This window comes from Hypanus sabinus, chromosome 5 (genome assembly GCF_030144855.1).
Source record: "Hypanus sabinus isolate sHypSab1 chromosome 5, sHypSab1.hap1, whole genome shotgun sequence".
Taxonomy (NCBI): domain Eukaryota; kingdom Metazoa; phylum Chordata; class Chondrichthyes; order Myliobatiformes; family Dasyatidae; genus Hypanus; species Hypanus sabinus.
In genome coordinates this window covers 181,383,501-181,402,432 of record NC_082710.1, presented here as the reverse complement: position 1 = coordinate 181,402,432, position 18,932 = coordinate 181,383,501, and the positions used below count along the sequence as shown (strand labels likewise).

The following is an 18,932-nucleotide window of genomic DNA, read 5'->3' as shown; positions in this document are numbered from 1 at the left end:
GTGGTCCACCTCCCAGCAACTGTTGGGAGGCCTGTATATAACTGCCATCAGGGTCCTTTTACCCTTGCACTTTCTTAACTCAACCCACAAGGATTCAACTTCGTCCGATACTATGTCACACCTTTCTACTGATTTGATGCCATTCTTTACCAGCAGAAACACGCCACCCCCTCTTCCTATCCCTCTGATACAGCGTGTAACCTTGGACAGTCAGCTCCCAACTACAACCATCCTTCAGCCACGATTCAGTGATGGTCACAACATCATACCTGACAGTCTGTAATAGTGCAACAAGATCATCCACCTTATTGCTTATACTGTACTCCACACATTGAGATATAACACTTCGTGTGCTGTATTTGCTATCCTTTTTGATTCTGTGTTCCTAATGTACTGTAACTCACCCTGCTGGCTGCAATTACATCCTATGATCTGCCTACCCTTCCTGGCAGTCTGACTGCATGCTATCCTTGCTTCTTTACCATTCGTCCCACCCTCAGTCCCTTCACTTCAGTTCCCATCTCCTGCCAAATTAATTTAAACTCTCCCGAACAGCTCTAACAAATCTGCCCACGAGAATTTTTGTCCCCCTCGGGTTCAGGTACAACCCATCACTTTTGTACAGGTCATACCTCCTCAAAAGAGATCCCAATGATCCAAGAACCTGAAGCCCTGTCCCCTGCACCAGCTTCTCAGCCACACATTTATTTGCCAAATCATCCTGTTTCTACCCTCACTGGTGCGTGGCACAGGCAGCAATCCAGAAATTACTACCCGGGAGGTCCAGCTTCTCAGATTTCTACCTAGCTCTCTAAATTCTCTTTTCAGGACCTCATTTCTTTTCCTTCCTGTGTCATTGGTACCAATATGTACTAAAACATCTAGCTGCTCTCCCTCCCTCTCTAAAATGCTGTGGACGTGATCCAAGAAGTCTTCGACCCTGGCACCTGGGAGGCAACATACCATCCGGGTGTCCCGTTCACATCCACAGAGTCTCCTGTCTGTTCCCCTCACTGTCGAGTCTCCTATCACTATCACTCCACCCTTCTCCCCCTTTACCTTCTGCATCACGGACCCATGCTCAGTGCCAGTAACCTGGTTTCTGTGCACAGTGCACCGGTACTGACTGTGTAAGCTGTGTTTAAAGATAAATACAAATTTTGAGCAGAATTATTTTTCGCATGTTAGCATATGGTAGACATGTTTTTACATCTTGGGGGAGGCAAAAGGTATATTGTGCCTAAGAGGGTCACTGGCAAGTATAAAGGTGCTTTAGAGGGGTGTGGACAAGCAGGAAAGTCCTGGGGGGGTGGGTTAGGCTGAAAAAGGTTGGGAAACACTGAGTTATGCCAAGCCCCAGGAATGGGCTTTGCGATCTACAAGGTAAATCAATTGCTGGAATCTCTTGGTTTAATGAAAGAGATGCTGTTTTTCTTGGAGCAGTTCCTCATCTAATGTAACCTTTCAGCTCTCTCTAGGTCTTACAAAAAAACACTCTTGTACTTACATCTCCCCGTGTATATGATTTTGAAACTTGCCCTCATTGCTGCGTGGGTCCTGGCCCTGTTACAAGGATTTTTCAGCAGCACCTTTGATGGTGCATCTGTGGTGAACAGCAGGCATCAAAGGCTGGGTTCAAAGGCAAAACAAGGCTGAGCTGCGGGCCCCTCCTGACCACTCGCCAACACACCAGGGCAGACTGATGTGATTGGTTGTGCATCGTATCCGATGGCGACAGTGAAAGGCAGTATGGGAGAGTTTTTCAAGTGGAAAGGCCCGTCGCACTCTCTCAACCTCCGAAGTCTGAGTCCAATGGGAGAAATGGGAGAAATTTTCGTCACAGACTGTCCTTCCTCAGTGATAGTGGCAACTCTAACTTGCTCCCCACGAAGTGTCGCAGAACCTCATTCTTGGTGGTCGGATTTCACTGTTGATCCAATCTCATGCCTATCTCACAAGGGTAACTTACAGGTTTGGGGCAAACACGGGGCAAACTACAATGCCAATTTACTTACAGGTTTGTGCGTCTTTGTAGGTGGAAACCAGGGTACCCAGTGGAAATTTACCCAGTCAAAGGAGGACCGTTTAACTTCCACACAGACAGTGGCCAAGGGCAGGAATGGACCTGGCTTGTTACAGCTGTCAGATGGCAACACAACTAATGACCCCACAACTGCCCAGTCCACACAGTCACTTCCCCCGTGGTGGGGAATCAATAAGACAGGTTAAAGGTGAGAGGGAAGGGGTTTAAGAGGAAGCTGAGCAGCATGGTGCATCACCGGTCTGGGTTCAATTCCCACCTCCGTCTGTAAGGAGTTTGTACGTTCTCCCCATGATCACGTGGGTTTCATCTAGGCCTTCCAAAGACGTACAGGTAAGTTGTGTGCATGCTTGGCTGGTACCAGAAACATGTGGGCAGTCCTCGCTGATCTGACTTGACGCAAACAACACATTTCACTGTATGTTTCGATGCACATAAGACCACAAACCATAAGACACAGGAGCAGACAGGCCTTTCAGCCCATCGAATCTTCTCTGTATTCCATCATCACTGATCCCCAGACCCACTCAACCCCAGACATCTGCCTTCTCGCCATATCCTTTGACGCCCTGACCAATCAAGAAACGATCAACTTCCGCTTTAAGTATACTTATGGACGTGGCCCCCACTGCACTGTAGCAGAGCATTCCACAGATTTACTACTCGCTGGCTAAAAAAGATCCTCCTTACCTCTGTTCTAAAAGGTTGCCCCTCAAGTCTGAGGCTGTGCCCTCTAGTTCTGGATAGCCCCACCATAGGAAACACCCTCTCCATGTCCACCCTATCTAGTCCTTTCAACATTCACTAGGTTTCAATGAGATTTCCCCCCCACCCACCACTCCCACCTGCATTCTTCTAAATTCCAGTCGTTACAGGCCCAAAGCTGCCACTCTCCTTATATTTGAACCCCTTAATTCCTGGAATTATCCTTGTAATCCTCCTCTGGACTCTCTTCAATGACAACACATCCCTTCTGAGATATGGGGCCCAAAACTGTTGACAGTACTCCATGCAGCCTGTCTTATAAAGCCTCAGCATTATCTTCTTGCTTTTACGAGGGGTGATTGATATGTTCGTGGTCTAAGGTAGAAGGAGTCAATGTTAGAAAACCTAGCACATTTATTTTTCAACATAGTCCCCTCCTACATTTACACACTTAGCCCAGCAGTCATGGAGCATACGGATCTTGGACCTCTAGAAAGCGTCCACAGATGTGTGATTGATAAGTTTGTGGCCTAAGCTAGAAGGAAATGAGTTATACAGCTCTCGTTACATGCACGTGCAGGTCAGCTCCTTGAGTGATCATGCAGAAAGTTTGAAGTTAATAACTCATCTCCTTCTACCTTAGACCACGAACATCAATCACCCCTGCTGTGGACACTTCCTGGAGGTTCAAGATCCATATGCTCCACGACCGCTGGACTAAATGTGTAAATATAAGAGGGGACTATGTTGAAAAATAAATGTGCTCGGTTTTCTAAAATTGACTCTTACCTTAAGCCAAAAACTTATCCATCACCCCTCGTGTATTCTATTCCCTTGAAGTATAAGGCGACTTAGCATTTGCCTTCTTTACCACAGTCCCAGCCTGTAAATTTACCTTCTGGAGTACTTGCATGAGGTCTCTGAAGTCCCTCTGCACCTCTGATGTTTGAACCTTCCCGTTTAGATAGTGGTCTGCACTATCGTCCCTTTTACCAAAAAGCATTGTCAAACTGCAGTCTGACTGCATGCTACCTTTGCTTTCTCACCTTCCATCACTTCACTCCGGTTCCACCCCCCCCTTAAATTACTTTGGACCCTCCCCAGCAGCTCTAACAAACCTGCCTGTGAGAATATTGGTTCCTCTCAGGTTCAGAACCCATCACTTCATTCCTCCCCCAGAAGAGATCCCAATGATTGAAGAACCTGAAGCCACACGTTACTCTGCCAAATCATCCTGTTTGTACCCTCACAGGCAGCAGTCCCAAAATTACTACCCGGGCGGTCCTGCTTCTCAGCTTTCTGCCTAGCTCTCTGAATTCTCTTTTCTGGACCTCTTTGCCTTTCCTTCCAATGTCATTGGTCCCAATATGTGCCAAGACATCTGGCTGCTCTCCCCCACCCTCTCCAAAATGTCGAGGACACAATCCCAGGTGTCCCTGACCCTGGCACCTGGGAGGCAACATACCATCCGGGTGCCCCGTTCATGTCTCCTGGCTGTTCCCCTGTCAATACCACTCCCCTGTTCTTCCTCTTTCCCTTCTGCACCACGGACCCACGCTCAGTGCCAGTAGCCCGGTCTCCATGGCATTCCCCTGAGAGGTCACCCCCACAAGGGTATCCAAAAGAGTACAGATATCTTTGAGGGGAATGGCCACAGGGGTACACTGCGCCAACTGCCTATTCACGTTTCCACTTATCCTGACAGTCACTCAGCTGCTTGTCTCATGCAGCTTCGGGGTGACTACTTTCCTGTAACTCTGAGTAATTATCTCTTCACTCTCCTGTACAATCCGAAGGTCATCCAGCTGCTGCTCCAGATCCCTAATATAATCTTCAAGCAGCTGCAGCCCGATACACTTCACACAGATGGTGTTCACTGGGTGACTCTGGGTCTCACAGGACTCCAACATCCGGCATGAAGAACACACAACAGACATTTACTACACTAGGTGCAGTAAGAGAGAAAACAGGACCCTTAGTAGAAGCTTACCCAGGGCCGATGCCTTTTTTGATCCAAAGCCTGACACTCCTACTCTCACCACTGGCCAACTCCCAACAACAGCCACCCTGCTTCTCCCTTCTGTGCGTCTAAACAAGCATCGCTGACCTGCAGAAAACCTCGCCACTGCAGCCTTCTCCTGCCACTGACCGGGCTGTCAGACACCACTTGGAGTTATGTGAGCAGTTTTGGGCCATTTATCTAAGAAAAGATGAGCTGGCATTGGAGAAGGTTCACGAGAATGATCCCTCTATTATCAGAGTGTTCAATGACTCTGAGCCTCCACATATTGGCTAGAAGAATGAGGGGTGAATCTCATTGAAACCAATTGAATATTGAAAGGCCTGGATGCGTGGACTGGAGAAGATTTTTCCTACAGTGGTGGAGTCTAGGGCCAGAGAGCACATCCTTAGAATTAAGTATGTCCGTTTAGAACAGGGGTGAGGAAAAATTTCTTTAGCCAGAGGGTGGTGAATATGTGAATTCATTGCCAGAGTGTGCTGTGGATGCCAAGTCACGGGGTATATTTTGGTAGGTTCCTGATAATAAAGGCATCAGAGGTTATAGAGAGAAGGCAGAAGAATAGAGTTGAGAAGGATAATAAAGGTGATGATGGAGGTTGCCCGATGGACTGGGTGGCCTCATTTTGCTCCTATGTCTAATGGTCTAATGCTGGAATCTGAAGCAACATTGAGATACTGGGGTCCTCAAATGGACAGGCAGCATCTGTGGAGGGAAATAGATAGTTGACATTTGGGTCAAGACCCTTCATCTAGACCACGTGTTCCCAACCTGGGGATCTCGACTCAAAATCTCACCTGTCCATTTCCCTCCGCCTTTTGAATTGCTCCCGGTAGGTTTCTTGATAATGCCGCTTGTCGTTATTATCATGACGATCAACAACAAGTGATAGGATGGTAACTGCCTGAATTATTACATTTTGTTTTCTTTTTTGCTTCAGATTTTTTTCACTGTCATCCTACCCTGTGGAATGAGTTATTCTAAAATGTGCTCCCACCTCATTTCCCTGCACAGTGCCATCATGGCATAACCTTTCACAGTCCTTGTGAGCCGGTTCAATTCCAGCTTCTTCCCGTGACTATGCAGGTTTCCTCTGGATGTTCTGGTATGCTCCCACAGGCCATACAACATAGGAGCAGAATTAGGCAACTCAGTCCACTGCCATTCCATCCTGTCTGATTTATTATCCCTCTCAACCCTGCTCTCTTTCTTTCTCCCCGTAATCTTTGGGACCCTCACTATCAAACTCTGCTTTAAATATACCTACTGACAAGAGAAGGGGTGAAGGCGGACCAGTTGCTTCAGGCAGGCGGGACTCGTCAGCCTCGGACGGCAGCCCACCTAGGAGCAAGAAAGCTCTGATTTTAAACCTCCGCTGCCATGCGGCCATACCCACCCACAGGAAGGGCTTCGGGAGTAAACCCCGAGGAAGAAACCCAGAACCGGGGTCCCTGAGGCAGTTTGATGTTGTTTACAACTTCACTCTGGCAGCCTCTGTGACGACACTGGTGCCAAGCCGTATCGGTGCTTGCCCTGTCCTTGGACTATATCAGTGACGTGGAGAGGGGGAGCCCACGGCATGGGCAACAGCCGGTTTTCAAATCTTCCTGTCAAGCTTGTGCCTGGAGAGGACACAGTCCACCAGAGGCGCAAACCCATGATCCCCTGGGATCGATGGCCGTCTTTCCCCTTTCCAACCATGAGATTCATTTTCTTGTGGGCATTCACAGTAAGTACAAGAAACACAATAGAATCAACGAAAGACCACACCCGACAGGATGGGCAAGCAATCAATGTGCAAAAGACAATGAGCTGTACCTTAGCGTTGCATTCCTGCCTTTATATTCTGGTTCTCAAACTATTATTAATTTGTGGTGATGGCGTTGGAAGCATGCTGATATTTGCGGGCTGCCCCAGCATATCCCTGGACTGTGTTGGTCCTTGATGTCATCTGTGGTGAACTATGTGCCTGTCTGGACACGCCCCCTGCTGACTGCTCCTGTGGCTCCTCCCACAGGCCCCTGTATAAAGGCGATCTGAGGCCTGACGCTCGGCCTCAGTCTCCAGGACATAGTATGATGGACACTCACTCCTGGTTCCTTCTTCCAGTCAATAAAAGCCGATATCTCGCCTTACGTCTCAGTGTGAGTTATTGATGGTGCATCATCATCAACACATTACGCCGTGTTTTGATGGTTTGATGTACTTGCGATAAATAAAACAAACCTTAATCATTTAACAATGAATTGCATGCAATCTGATCCACTATTACATTAATGATACAAACAGATCATTCAAAATAAGAAGGATACTCTGTGTCTCAACACAGCAGCTCAAATAACGTTCTTCTGGGAAAGGTTAGACAATTTAAAAATAAGTATTAAATAATTTACCAGATCCTTCTTTAAGAACGTTCATGATTGGGACATCAGGTCTGCCTAGGAATTCATCGGCATAGTTAATCAGTGCATTCCTCACTGTGTTGTAGCCTGCTAGCACCACTACTTTCTCCGGACCAAGTTTCACGGAATACACCGAGCCATACTTCTCAGACAGCTGGAAACGAAAGAGAGACACTTCATTCATCGTTCCACTTGCACACCTGCTCGTTGTTGCAGGTATCTAATCAACCAATCATGCGGCAGCCTTGTTAATGAGGGAGGTCGGAGGCAATACTGGTTCAAGCCGACAGGAAGACAACAGAAACTCGAATAATCACGCACGGCAAAGGAGATGTGCAGATGAGCGTCTCTGAATGCATGACATGTCGAACCTCGAAGAGGAGGGTCTACGTCAGCAGAAGACTAGGAACACACACCCAATGGCCACTTTATTAGGCACAGTAGGTGGCCAATGACTGCAGTCCATTACATCTGCAAATCTTCAAATCCTTTCTGTTGAAATTGCCTTCTTCAAACCCTATCCCTCCCATCGGATTTTCAGTGCTCAAAATCGTTCTTCAAAGTCTTTCTGACTTTCAATCCGATGAACTATTCCTCACCTCCTTCATTCTCCTGCCCCTCCCTCATTACCATTATTACTGCCCTGTGCAGGGGCAGGCACGATGGCGTAATGCTTTAGCTCAGACGAGCTAAATCTGCTCGATTCCCACCACAGTCCTTAAGAGGTTTGTACATTCTCCCTGTTAGAGGGTGAGTTTCTTCCAGATGCTCTGGTTTCTTCCACCATTCCAAACAGATATAAGGGCAGAAAGTTGTGGGCATACAGTGTTGACATCAGAGGGAGGGTGACAGTTCTGGGCTGCATCCAACACAACCCTCGAACTGTTGATGCAAATGACACATTCACTGTCTGCTTCAATGTTTTGATGTGTATATGACAAACACAGTTAATCATTAATCTTTAAACTTTAATTCTTAATCAGCTTTTCTTTACTCCCTCACTAAACATCTATTATGATGGCTCTGGGCCTGTACTCACTGGAAGTCAGAAGTGTGAGGGGGATAAAGTCATTGAAACAAATGACTGTTGAAAGCCCTCTATGTAGTGGATGTTTCCTATGGTGAGGGAGTCTCGGGTTAGAGGACACAGCCTCAGAATAGAGAGACATCCATTTAGAATGGAGATGAGAAGAAGTTTCTTTAGCCAGAGGGTGGTGAACCTGTGGAATTCACGGCTGGCTGTGGAGGCCAAGTCATTCTGCATATTTAAGGCAGAGGTTGATAGATTCTAGATTGCTCAGGGCATGAAGGGATATGGGGAGATGGCAGGAGATTTGGGCTTCAATCAGCCGTGATGAAATGGTGGAGCAGATTCGATGGGCCAAATGGCATCATTCTGCTCCTGTATCTTATTCTGTATGCTGTATTCCTAATCCCGCTTCCCCACCTCCTATTTGCCCTTGACAATACCTTTCAGTGCCTGGAAATTAGCCCCCAAATGATTGTCAATGCAAGCCGATCCTTCTTTCTCTCCCTCAACTCTCGAGATCACTTTGCAATGTTAAATTTGTTGTAGATAAAAGTTAAGCACAATCAGGAAAGCTCACCAACACCTCAATGTTCTGAAGAGAGCTGCACTATGCTCATGCCATTCTGCAGTACAGAGAAGAGATCACCCTAACAAGCTGCTTCACTACGGAAGCTGCATAGTGATGGGCAGGAAGGCTCTGCAATGGATAACTGACTAACGCATCACCAACACCAACTTATCTGCCAGCAATGAGCCCACAAAAGTAACATCATGAAAGCTCCCACCTACCCTGCTCATGTCCTTTAGGAAGGAGGCTACATAGCATCTACACCAGGATGTGTCGAGGATGACAGACAAGGGAGAGGTAGTGGATGTCAGTTACTTGGACTTTCAGAAGGTGTTTGATAAGGTGCCACACATGAAGCTGCTTATCAAGATAAAATCCTATGGCGTTACAGGAAAGATAGAGGATAGAGGATAGAGGAATGGATAGAGGAATGGCTGACAGGCAGGAGGCAGCTAGTGGGAATAAAGGAGCCTATTCTGGTTGGCTGCCAGTGACTAGTGCTGTTCCTCAGGGGTCAGTATTGGGATCACTACTTTTCCCATTGTTTGTCAATGATTTAGATAATGGAATTGATGGCTTTGTGGCAAAGTTTGCGGATATTACAAAGATGGGTGGAGGGGTAGGTAGTGCTGAGGAAGCAATGTGATTGCAGCAGGACTTAGACGAATTGGAAGAATGGGTAAAAAAGTGGCAGATGGAATGCAGTGTTGGGAAATGTATGATAATGCATTTGGCAAAAAGAACAATAGTGCAGACTATTATCTAAATGGGGAGAAAGTTCAAACATCAGAGGTGCAGAGGTGCAAGACTCCCAGAAGGTTAATTTACAGATTGATTCTGTGATAAAGAAGGCAAGTGTAATGTTGGCATTTATTTGTAATTGAATATAAAAACAAGGAGATAATGCTGAGCCTTTTTCAGACAGTAGTCAGATACTCTTAGAGTATTGGCCCCATACCTCAGAAAGGATTGTTGTCATTGCACAGAGTCCAGAGGAGGTTCATGAGGGTGATTCTGGGAAGGGTTTAATGCGGTTGTACTCACTGGAATTTAGAAGAATGCAGGAGATCTCACCGAAACAGGAACCGCTTCTTTCCCTCCATCATCCAATTTCTGAATGAACACTCAACCCATGAACACTACCTCACTACCTTTTTTCCCTCTTTTGGCACAACTTATTTAATTTAATTTTTAAAACCTATATATACTTCTACTGATAATTTACATTTTTTATTATTATGTATGGCAATGTACTGCTGCTGCATAACAACACACTTCATGACATATGCTGGTGCTATTAAATCCTTAGGGTGTGTTGGTTGTGAACACGGATGACGCATTTCACTGTGTGTCTCAATGCATGTGTTATAACTAAAACAAATCTGATCTGAACTGACTCTCGTGCACAGGGAATGCTGTGAGATCTCTGTGGACAGTGCAGTTCCTAGTTGGAACCAGGTCACTGTGAGAACCGTGGGGAATTTCCCCCCAGATCTACAGTGAACCCCAAAGGCTCAATCATAGCAGAGATCAGAGGTCCCTCCTTACCTCCACCACAGGTCAGAGATCCCTCCTTACCTCCACCACAGGTCAGAGATCCCTCCTTACCTCCACCACAGGTCAGAGATCCCTCCTTACCTCCACCACAGGTCAGGGATCCCTCCTTACCTCCACCACAGGTCAGAGATCCCTCCTTACCTCCACCACAGGTCAGAGATCCCTCCTTACCTCCATCACAGGTCAGAGGTCCCTCCTTACCTCCACCACAGGTCAGAGGTCCCTCCTTACCTCCACCACAGGTCAGAGATCCCTCCTTACCTCCACCACAGGTCAGAGGTCCCTCCTTACCTCCACCAGAGATCAGAGATCCCTCCTTACCTCCACCACAGGTCAGAGGTCCCTCCTTACCTCCACCACAGGTCAGAGATCCCTCCTTACCTCCACCACAGGTCAGAGGTCCCTCCTTACCTCCACCACAGGTCAGAGATCCCTCCTTACCTCCACCACAGGTCAGAGGTCCCTCCTTACCTCCACCACAGGTCAGAGATCCCTCCTTACCTCCACCACAGGTCAGAGATCCCTCCTTACCTCCACCACAAGTCAGAGATCCCTCCTTACCTCCACCAGAGATTTGTAGAGTCTTTTCAGGTCCAGCTGGTGAAGGTTGCCGATAACTGGCAGGGGTGTGGGTCCCGGAGGGTAGTTCAATTGCGATTTGCCTCCCAATCCAATGAAGATGTACAGCAGGAAGATCACAATTAGGGAATAAATGAGCAGCGTCGTGACGAGGCTTGACGGGAGCAAGTCAAAGACAGCCATTCTGTGAAAGTCTGAATTTGCAAAGCAAGATGTCTCTGTTAGGTCCACCCTCCTGGGCGGGAATCAGCCTCACTAAATCTATGCTAGGCCTTGATACTCCAGTCCTTGCCTGGTTGGATACTCACATCGACTCCAAAGCAGTCACATTCCTGAACATAAAAGCAGCAACATGTTGACCGGCACAGATTCCCGTCCCTCTGCAAACTAGGGTCGTTGGACTTTTGATCATCAAACAGGCTGCAGCCACAGCTCAGAGCGAGAAAAAATCTGTGTGCCATAAACCATTCCCACCCCAGCAGAAAGCCCATCCACCGCTGCAGAAACAATTTCCCAGCTAAAAAGAACCTTTCCCCAGTATAAAGCCCTGCCTCCAGCAGAAATCCCTTCCACTCCAGCAGAAAATCTTTTTCCCTGCAGAAAATCCTTCCAACCCAGAAGAAAGCAATTTGCCTGGCAGAATACCCTCTTCCAACCAGCACATCTTTCTCACACAAAGTTCTTCAATTTATGATTAAAACTATCACTTCAAAGTTCAAAGTAAATTTATTCTCAAAGTGTGCAAATGTCACTGTATTTATTTGCCTGAGATTCATTTTCCTGTAGGTATTCACAGTAGAACAAAGAAGCACAACAGAGTCACTGAAAAACTATACACAAAGACTGACAACCAACCAACTTGCAAAAGTGTCAATTGCACTAACGTGGACTTGACTCATTGAGAGAGATTTCATTGACTTAGTTAAATTCTGCTACCAAGACTGTGCGTAGGGTACAGTGATATCATGGGATCTTAGTTTTAAGGCGAGAGAAGGAATGTTTAACGGGTCTGTCGATAAGTCTCATACCCAGAGACGTTTGGGCCTCTTTTGCAAGCAGGCACAATACTGACATTTAAGGGGCATTTAGACACTGATGGGAACATGACGGAGTGGAAGTGTGTGGCTATTGCGCAGGCAGACAGGCTCAGTTTAACTTGACATCTTGGTCTGCATTTCATTGGATGGGGACTGTAGCATTTGTTTCTGTACAGTACTGTCTATGTTCATTAACAATACTGTAGAGTGGCTATACTTGAGGAGTTTGAGGAGAAAACCAGGTTCTCCACACAGCTTTAGACCACCTAGACAACACAAATACCTACATCAGGGTGCTGTTTTCCGACTATATCTCAGTGAAACCCAATACTGCACAGGACCGAAAGAAGCTACAGAGGGTTGTAAATCTAGTGTGATCTATTTTGGGCACTAGCCTACAAAGTACCCAGGACAATTTTAGGGTGCGGTGTCTCAGAAAGGCTGTGTCCATTATTAAAGACCTCCAGCACCCAAAGCATGCCATTTCTCACTGGTAGGAGATACAGAAGCCTGAAGGCACACACTCAGTGATTCAGGAACAGCTTCTCCCCTTCTGCCATCCGATTCCTGAATGGACATTGAAGCTTTGGACATTACCTCACTTTTTTTAATATACAGTATTTCTGTTCTTGCACATTTTTAAAATCTATTCAATATATGTAATTGATTTACTTGCTTGTTTATTATTGTGTTTTATTTTATTTATATTTCTCTCTGCTAGATTATGAATTGCATTGAACTGCTGCTGCTAAGTTAACAAATTTCACGTCACATGCCGGTGATAATAAACCAAATTCTGAGATTTGTTATGTCACTCTTGCACATTTCTACAGATGTACCATGGAGAGAACATTCTGACTGGTTTCATCACTGTCTGGTCTGGAGGGGCTGCTGCACAGGATTGGAAAAAGCTGTAAACTGAACCTGCTCCATCATGGGCACTGACTTCCCAGCATCCAGGAGATCGTCAGGGAGTGATGTGACCACTGAGTTGTGCTCTGCTACTGTAGCCCATCGACTCCTATCTCCTTTACCGTAGCATTGGAAAGAGATAGGAATGGACAAGTTAGGAAAGTGTTTAGTTGGAGTTAGGGGATATCAGGCTTGGAAGCATAAATTGGGAACAGATGTTCTCAGGAAAATGTATGACAGAAATATGGCAAATGTACATTCCACTGAGACAGGGAAATGATGGTAGGGTACAGGAACTGTGGTATAAAAAGGCTGTTTTAGTCAAGAAGAAGAGAAAAGCTTATGAAAAGTTCAAAAAACTGGGAAAGATAGAGATTTAGAAGATTATAAGGCTAGGATTATAAGGAAGGAGTTTAAGAATGAAATTCGGAGAGCCAGAAGGGGCCATGAGAAAGCCTTGGCGAACAGGATTAAGGAAACCCCCAAGGCATTCTACAAGTATGTGAAGAGCAAGAGGATAAGACATGAGAGAATAGTGACAGCGCAGAAGTTTGTATGGAACTGCAGGAGATAGCATAGGTACTTAATGAATACTTTACTTTAGTATTCACTATGGAAAAGGATCTTGGTGTTTGTAGGGATGACTTACAGCTTATAGATACAGCATATGAAAAGCTTGAGCATATAGATATTAAGATAGAGGATGTGCTGGAGTTTTTGGAAAGCATCAGGTTGGGTAAGTCTCCAGGACCTCAGGCTACTGTGGGAGGTGAGGGAGGAGATTGCTGAGCCTCTGGCGATGATCTTTGCATCGTCAATGGGGATGGGAGAGGTTCCGGAGGATTGGAGGGTTGTGGATGTTGTTCCCTTTATTCAAGAAAGGGAGCAGAGATAGCCCAGGAAATTATAGACCAGTGAGTCTTACTTCAGTGATTTGGTAATTTGATGGAAAAGATCCTGAGATGCAGGATTTATGAACATTTGGAGAGGCATAATATGATTAGGAATAGTTAGCATGGCTTTGTCAAAGGCAAGTCATGGATTACGAGCCTGACTGAATTTTTTGAGGATGTGACCAAACACATTGATGAAGGTAGACCAGTAGATGTAGCATATATGGAATTCAGCAAGGCATTTGATAAGGTACCCCATGCAAGGCTTATTGAGAAAGTGAGGCATGGGATCCATTGCTTTGTGGATCCACAATTGGCCTGCCCACAGAAGACAAAGAGTGGTTGTAGACGGGTCATATTCTGCATGGAGGTCGGTGACCAGTGGTGTGCCTCAGGGATCTGTTCTGGGACCCTTACTCTTTGTGATTTTTATAAATGACCTGGATGAGGAAGTGGAGGGATGGATTGGTAAATTTGCTGATGACACAAAGGTTGGGAGTGTTGTGGATAGTGTGGAGGGTTGTCAGAGGTTACAGCGGGACATTGATCGGATGCAAAACTGACTGAGAAGTGGCAGATGGAGATATCTCAACCCAGATAAGTGTGAGGTGGTTCATTTTGGTAGGGTAAATATGATGGCAGAATATAGTATTAATGGTAAGACTCTTGGCAGTGTGGAGGATCAGAGGGATCTTGGGGTCCGAGTCGATAGGATGCTCAAAGCTGCTACACAGGTTGACTCTGTGGTTAAGAAGGCATACAGTGCATTGGCCTTCATCAATCATGGGATTAAACTTAGGAGTCAAGAGGTAATGTTACATCTATATAGGACCCTGGTCAGACCCCACTTGGAGTACTGTGCTCAGTTCTGGTCGCCTCACTACAGGAAGGATGTGGAAACCACAGAAAGGGTGCAGAGGAGATTTACAAGGATGTTGCCTGGATTGGGGAGCATGCCTTATGAAAACAGGTTGAGTGAACTCAGCCTTTTCTCCTTGGAGCGATGGAGGATGAGAGGTGACCTGACAGAGGTGAATAAGATGATGAGAGGCATTGATTGTGTGGAGAGTCAGAGGCTTTTCCCCAGGGCTGGAAAGGCTAACGTGAGAGGGCACAGTTTTAAGCCATCCTGTCTGGCACTAACAATCATTCTGCAGTCAAGGTCACATTTCTCCCCCATTCTGATGCTTGGCCTGAATAATATCTGAAAGTCTTGACCAAGTCTGCATACTTTTATACATTGAGTTGCTGCCACATGATTGGCCAATTATACATTTGTATTAACAAGCAGTACCTAATAAAGTGGCTACTGAGTGTATGTCATTGATAACAAATCTGATTCAACATGGTGGATACTTCTGTCATGTCAATGGTGGGAGACGGTGTGGTGGAGGATGAGATTATATTTCTGAATGGTTTGTGCCCCTGCATCTCTTGGTTAGTCATCGCCAACTGTAGAAGTTCATCATCACGTTACTGTTTGTCAGGCTATGCTTCCTGCACACTGACTGTCATGTTGTCTATGTACGAGGAGATTCTACACTCAGAGATTAGCCCCTTGTTATGAACATCAAATTCTCCAGCTTCCGGTAATTCCCTCCCTCTCCCTTTCCCCATCCCACCTTCACTCTGTCTCCTCTTCAAGCTGCCTATCACCTCTCTCATGATTCTGCCCTCTTCTACTACCCATAGTGCTTTCCCTTTAGATTCCTTCTTCACCTCTTCGGCCTATCCCCTCCCTGCTTCCCCTCCCTCACCCCTTGATCTTTCCTCTGATCGGTTTTTCACCTGGCACCTTCCACCCTCCCCCCACCTTCTTAATGGGGCCCCTGCCCCCTCCTTCTTTTGTCCTGACGAAAGGTCTCGGCCTGAAACATTGACTGCTCATTTCAATGGATGCTGCCCGACCTGCTGAGTTCATCCAGCTTGTTTGTACGTGTTAATTTGATCACAGCATCTACAGTGTACTTTCTGTTGACTTCATTAGCCTCAGAGCATTATACAACATTCAGGGGATGTGAATATCTCTCCCTCCCTCCCTCTCTCTCTCCCTCCCTCTCCCTCTCCCTCCTCCTCCCTCTCCCTATCCCTTTCCCTCCCCTGTCTCTCTTTCTCTCTTCCCTCTCTATGGTGAACTACATATACCTGTCTGGACACGCCCCCTGCTGACTGCTCCTGTGGCTCCTCCCACAGACCACTGTATAAAGGCGATTGAGGCCGGAGCCCAGCCTCTCAGGCTCCAGGATGTAGTATGGTGGTCACTCACTGCTTGTTCCTTCTTCCAGTCAATAAAAGCCAATATCTCGCCTTTACGTCTCAGGGTGAGTTATTGATGGTGCATCTCTCTCTCTATGTCTATGTTCCCCCTCCTCCCCCACTCTCCCTCTATCCTTCTCAACCTAACTCTTCACCCCTTCTCTCTATCCCCTGCTCCCCCACTCTTCTCTCTCTCTCTTTCTCAACCTAACTCTCTCTCTCTTTCACCCACGCTCTCTCACTTTCACTCTCCCTTGTCCCGGTCTCATCTTTCTCCCCTCCCCTCTTGTCCTCCCTTCTTCAACCGCTTGTCTGTCTGGTGAACTTGCCTGAGGGAACTGCCACCCAGCAGACTCCATTTATGAAGTCGCCCTTGTCCTTTCCACACTAGACTGTTCCACTTTGACTTCACCAAGGTCGGTAAGGTTTATGTGCTGTTATTGTGATTTCCTGTAGGAATATATTCATGAGTTTTCCAGACCAGTCTCACACAGAGGACAATGAGCACAGGGCAGGAGGAAGACTTCAATCCCATAGTTATTGTCACTCCTGATCCCTAGTTATTCTCAGGATTAAAGAAAGGCACCAACACAAGATTAGTTACACAAATGTCAGCTTTGATTGGTATTGAGTTTCTTGCAAATCTCTCTGAGATGTCTAATTACGCTGACGTGTGCGACATCGCTCACAGAAGATCCAAGGAAAACAAAATTCTCTCCGCACACGTCTCTCGGGAGCTGTGCCCTGCTGGCAATTATCTTTTAGAACAGAAATCAACAGTAATTGCAAATTCTGTTTCAAGTCTCAAACAAGGGACTTAAAACATAGAACCAACCCTTCAGCCCACAGTGTCGTGCCAATCCAAAGGTTCAAAGGTCCAATTTAATGTCAGAGAAATGTATACAGTATACATCCTGAAACACATTTTCTTCACAACCGTCCACGAAAACAGAGGAGTGCCCCAAAGAATGAACGACAGTTAAATGTTAGAACTTCAAAGATCCCCCCTGCTCTCCTCCCTCCCGCGTGTAAGCGGCAGTGAGCAACGATCCCCCTCCCCCCAACAAGCATCGGCACCCCCACCGAGCACTCAAGCGTGAGCAAAGCAACAGCAAAGACACAGACTTGCAGTTACCCCAAACACCTCGTGTTTCACCCGGTATTCGACATGCCGCAGGTTCTCTCTCCCTAATAAGGGAGAAAGAGGAGTCTCCATTTTCCCAGGGAGCAGGGAGACGTAACAAAGAATTTGCTGGATTATGATGTTAAAAGTCCATTACATCGCTTTCTTCCAGCTCTGTGCCCGAAGTTCACAAAGATCCCGGGTCCCAGGCACACAGCAGATATCCCAACTCTCCCAACAACACAATTACATTAGTGATCAAGTGGGCAGCCCAACTAAATCCCTCTGCCTGCTCAATGTCCATATCCTTCCGATTTCCTCATATCAATGTGTTAACCCCAACATCACTTCAATGTCCCTAAAGAATCTGCCTCTTCCAACAGCCTGACTTGAGGCTGGGGACTGCAGCCTGCAGCACCAAAGACAGGGCTGTGATATCAGATGACCTGTCCTGGGCCTAGCACACAAATGCAACCACCAGTGATACACGTCAGTGGTTTTGCTTTCATAGGAAGTTAAGGAGGTTCGGATTGTTACTGAGCACTCATATAAACCTCTACAGACGTACAATGTTGTTGAAGGTGTTTGCAGAAAAAGCTCTATTTCACACAACTTTCGTGCATAAGGCAAGTTTTTGGGCTCCATATCCAAGAAAGGATGTGCCGACATTGCAAAACGTCCAGAGATGGTTTACAAGAATAATCCCGAGAATGAAAGGGTTAAGGTATGAGGAGCAGTTGATGGCTTTGGGCCCGTATTTCAGAAAAATAAGAGGGGATCCCAAAGAAATATCAAATCTGGAAGGACCTGGAGAGAGTGGATGTGGAGAGGATTTCCAATAGTGGGAGAGACCAGGACCTGAAGGCACAGCCTCAGAATGAAGTTTAACATCACTGGCATATGTTGTGAAATTTGTTGTTATGCAGTAGCAGTACATTGCAATACATGATAATAAAAATCTGTAGATTATAGTAAGAAGTATATGAATATATTTAAAAAGTTGAATTAAATATGTAGTGCACAAAGAGAAAAAAAAGAAGTGAGGAAGTATTCATGGGTTCAATGTCCTTTCAGAAATCTGATGACAGAGGGGAAGAAGCTGTTCCTAAATTGCTGAGAACAGAAGGACGTCCCTTTAGAACAGAGATGAGGAGGAGTTTCTGTAGCCAGGGTGTAGTCAATCTGCAGCCATCGGGCTCCCGAGCTGGCTTCACTCCCTCAGTGCTGAGCGGGCTCCGTGTCCGAGGACTCACTTTTGGAGACTCTGCGGTTCATGTTCTGTCTGCTGTTTGTTTATTTTTGTTGTTTGCACCATTTGATTTTTTTCCACATTGGATATTTGAAGGCCTTTGTTGTGTGGGTTCTTTAAAAAAGGATTCCATTTGTTTTGTCGCTGCCTGTAAGGAGACGAGTCCGAAGGTTGTATGGGAACAGTATGGACACTTGGATAATAAATGCACTTCGAACTTAGAATAATTTTTATGTACACCTGTCACAGAACAAATTTCAGGATGTATGTCAGTGATAATAGACATGTTCTGATCCTGTCATGTCTGAGAATTAGAGATGGAAGGTCGGACTTGTTGAGGGGCCTAAATGTGGCGAGGAAGTTTACACATTAAACTTTCCCTGGGGTTTTCAGAACCTGATCACTGTTGTAACACCATATGATCTCATAAACAGCAATGTGGAAATGACCCTGCACAGCTGCTTACTGCCTTGCATGGAAAAGTAAATGACTCATGAGAGTGATCTGGGAATGGAAGTGTCAACGTGTGAGGAGCGCTTGACAGCTCCGGGCCCGCACTC

General features: G+C 46.2%; 1 protein-coding gene across 2 annotated transcripts in view; it reads right to left on the bottom strand.

The window, feature by feature from the left end:
• The window catches only part of LOC132394704 (cytochrome P450 2K1-like), a 31,587-nt gene extending 20,176 nt beyond the window's left edge, over positions 1-11,411 (bottom strand). Inside the window, exons 1-2 of one of the 2 annotated variants that reach the window (XM_059971088.1) lie at positions 10,885-11,411; positions 7,160-7,322 (exon numbers count right to left, since the gene is read on the bottom strand). In XM_059971088.1, the coding sequence (XP_059827071.1) occupies positions 7,160-7,322; positions 10,885-11,085 (364 nt within the window). In that variant the 5' untranslated portion in view covers positions 11,086-11,411. Of the gene's footprint in view, positions 1-1,507; positions 3,092-7,159; positions 7,323-10,884 lie in introns of those variants that run through there. The other variant, XM_059971089.1, reaches the window with a different exon arrangement.
• Between the last annotated feature and the right edge of the window lie 7,521 nt (positions 11,412-18,932).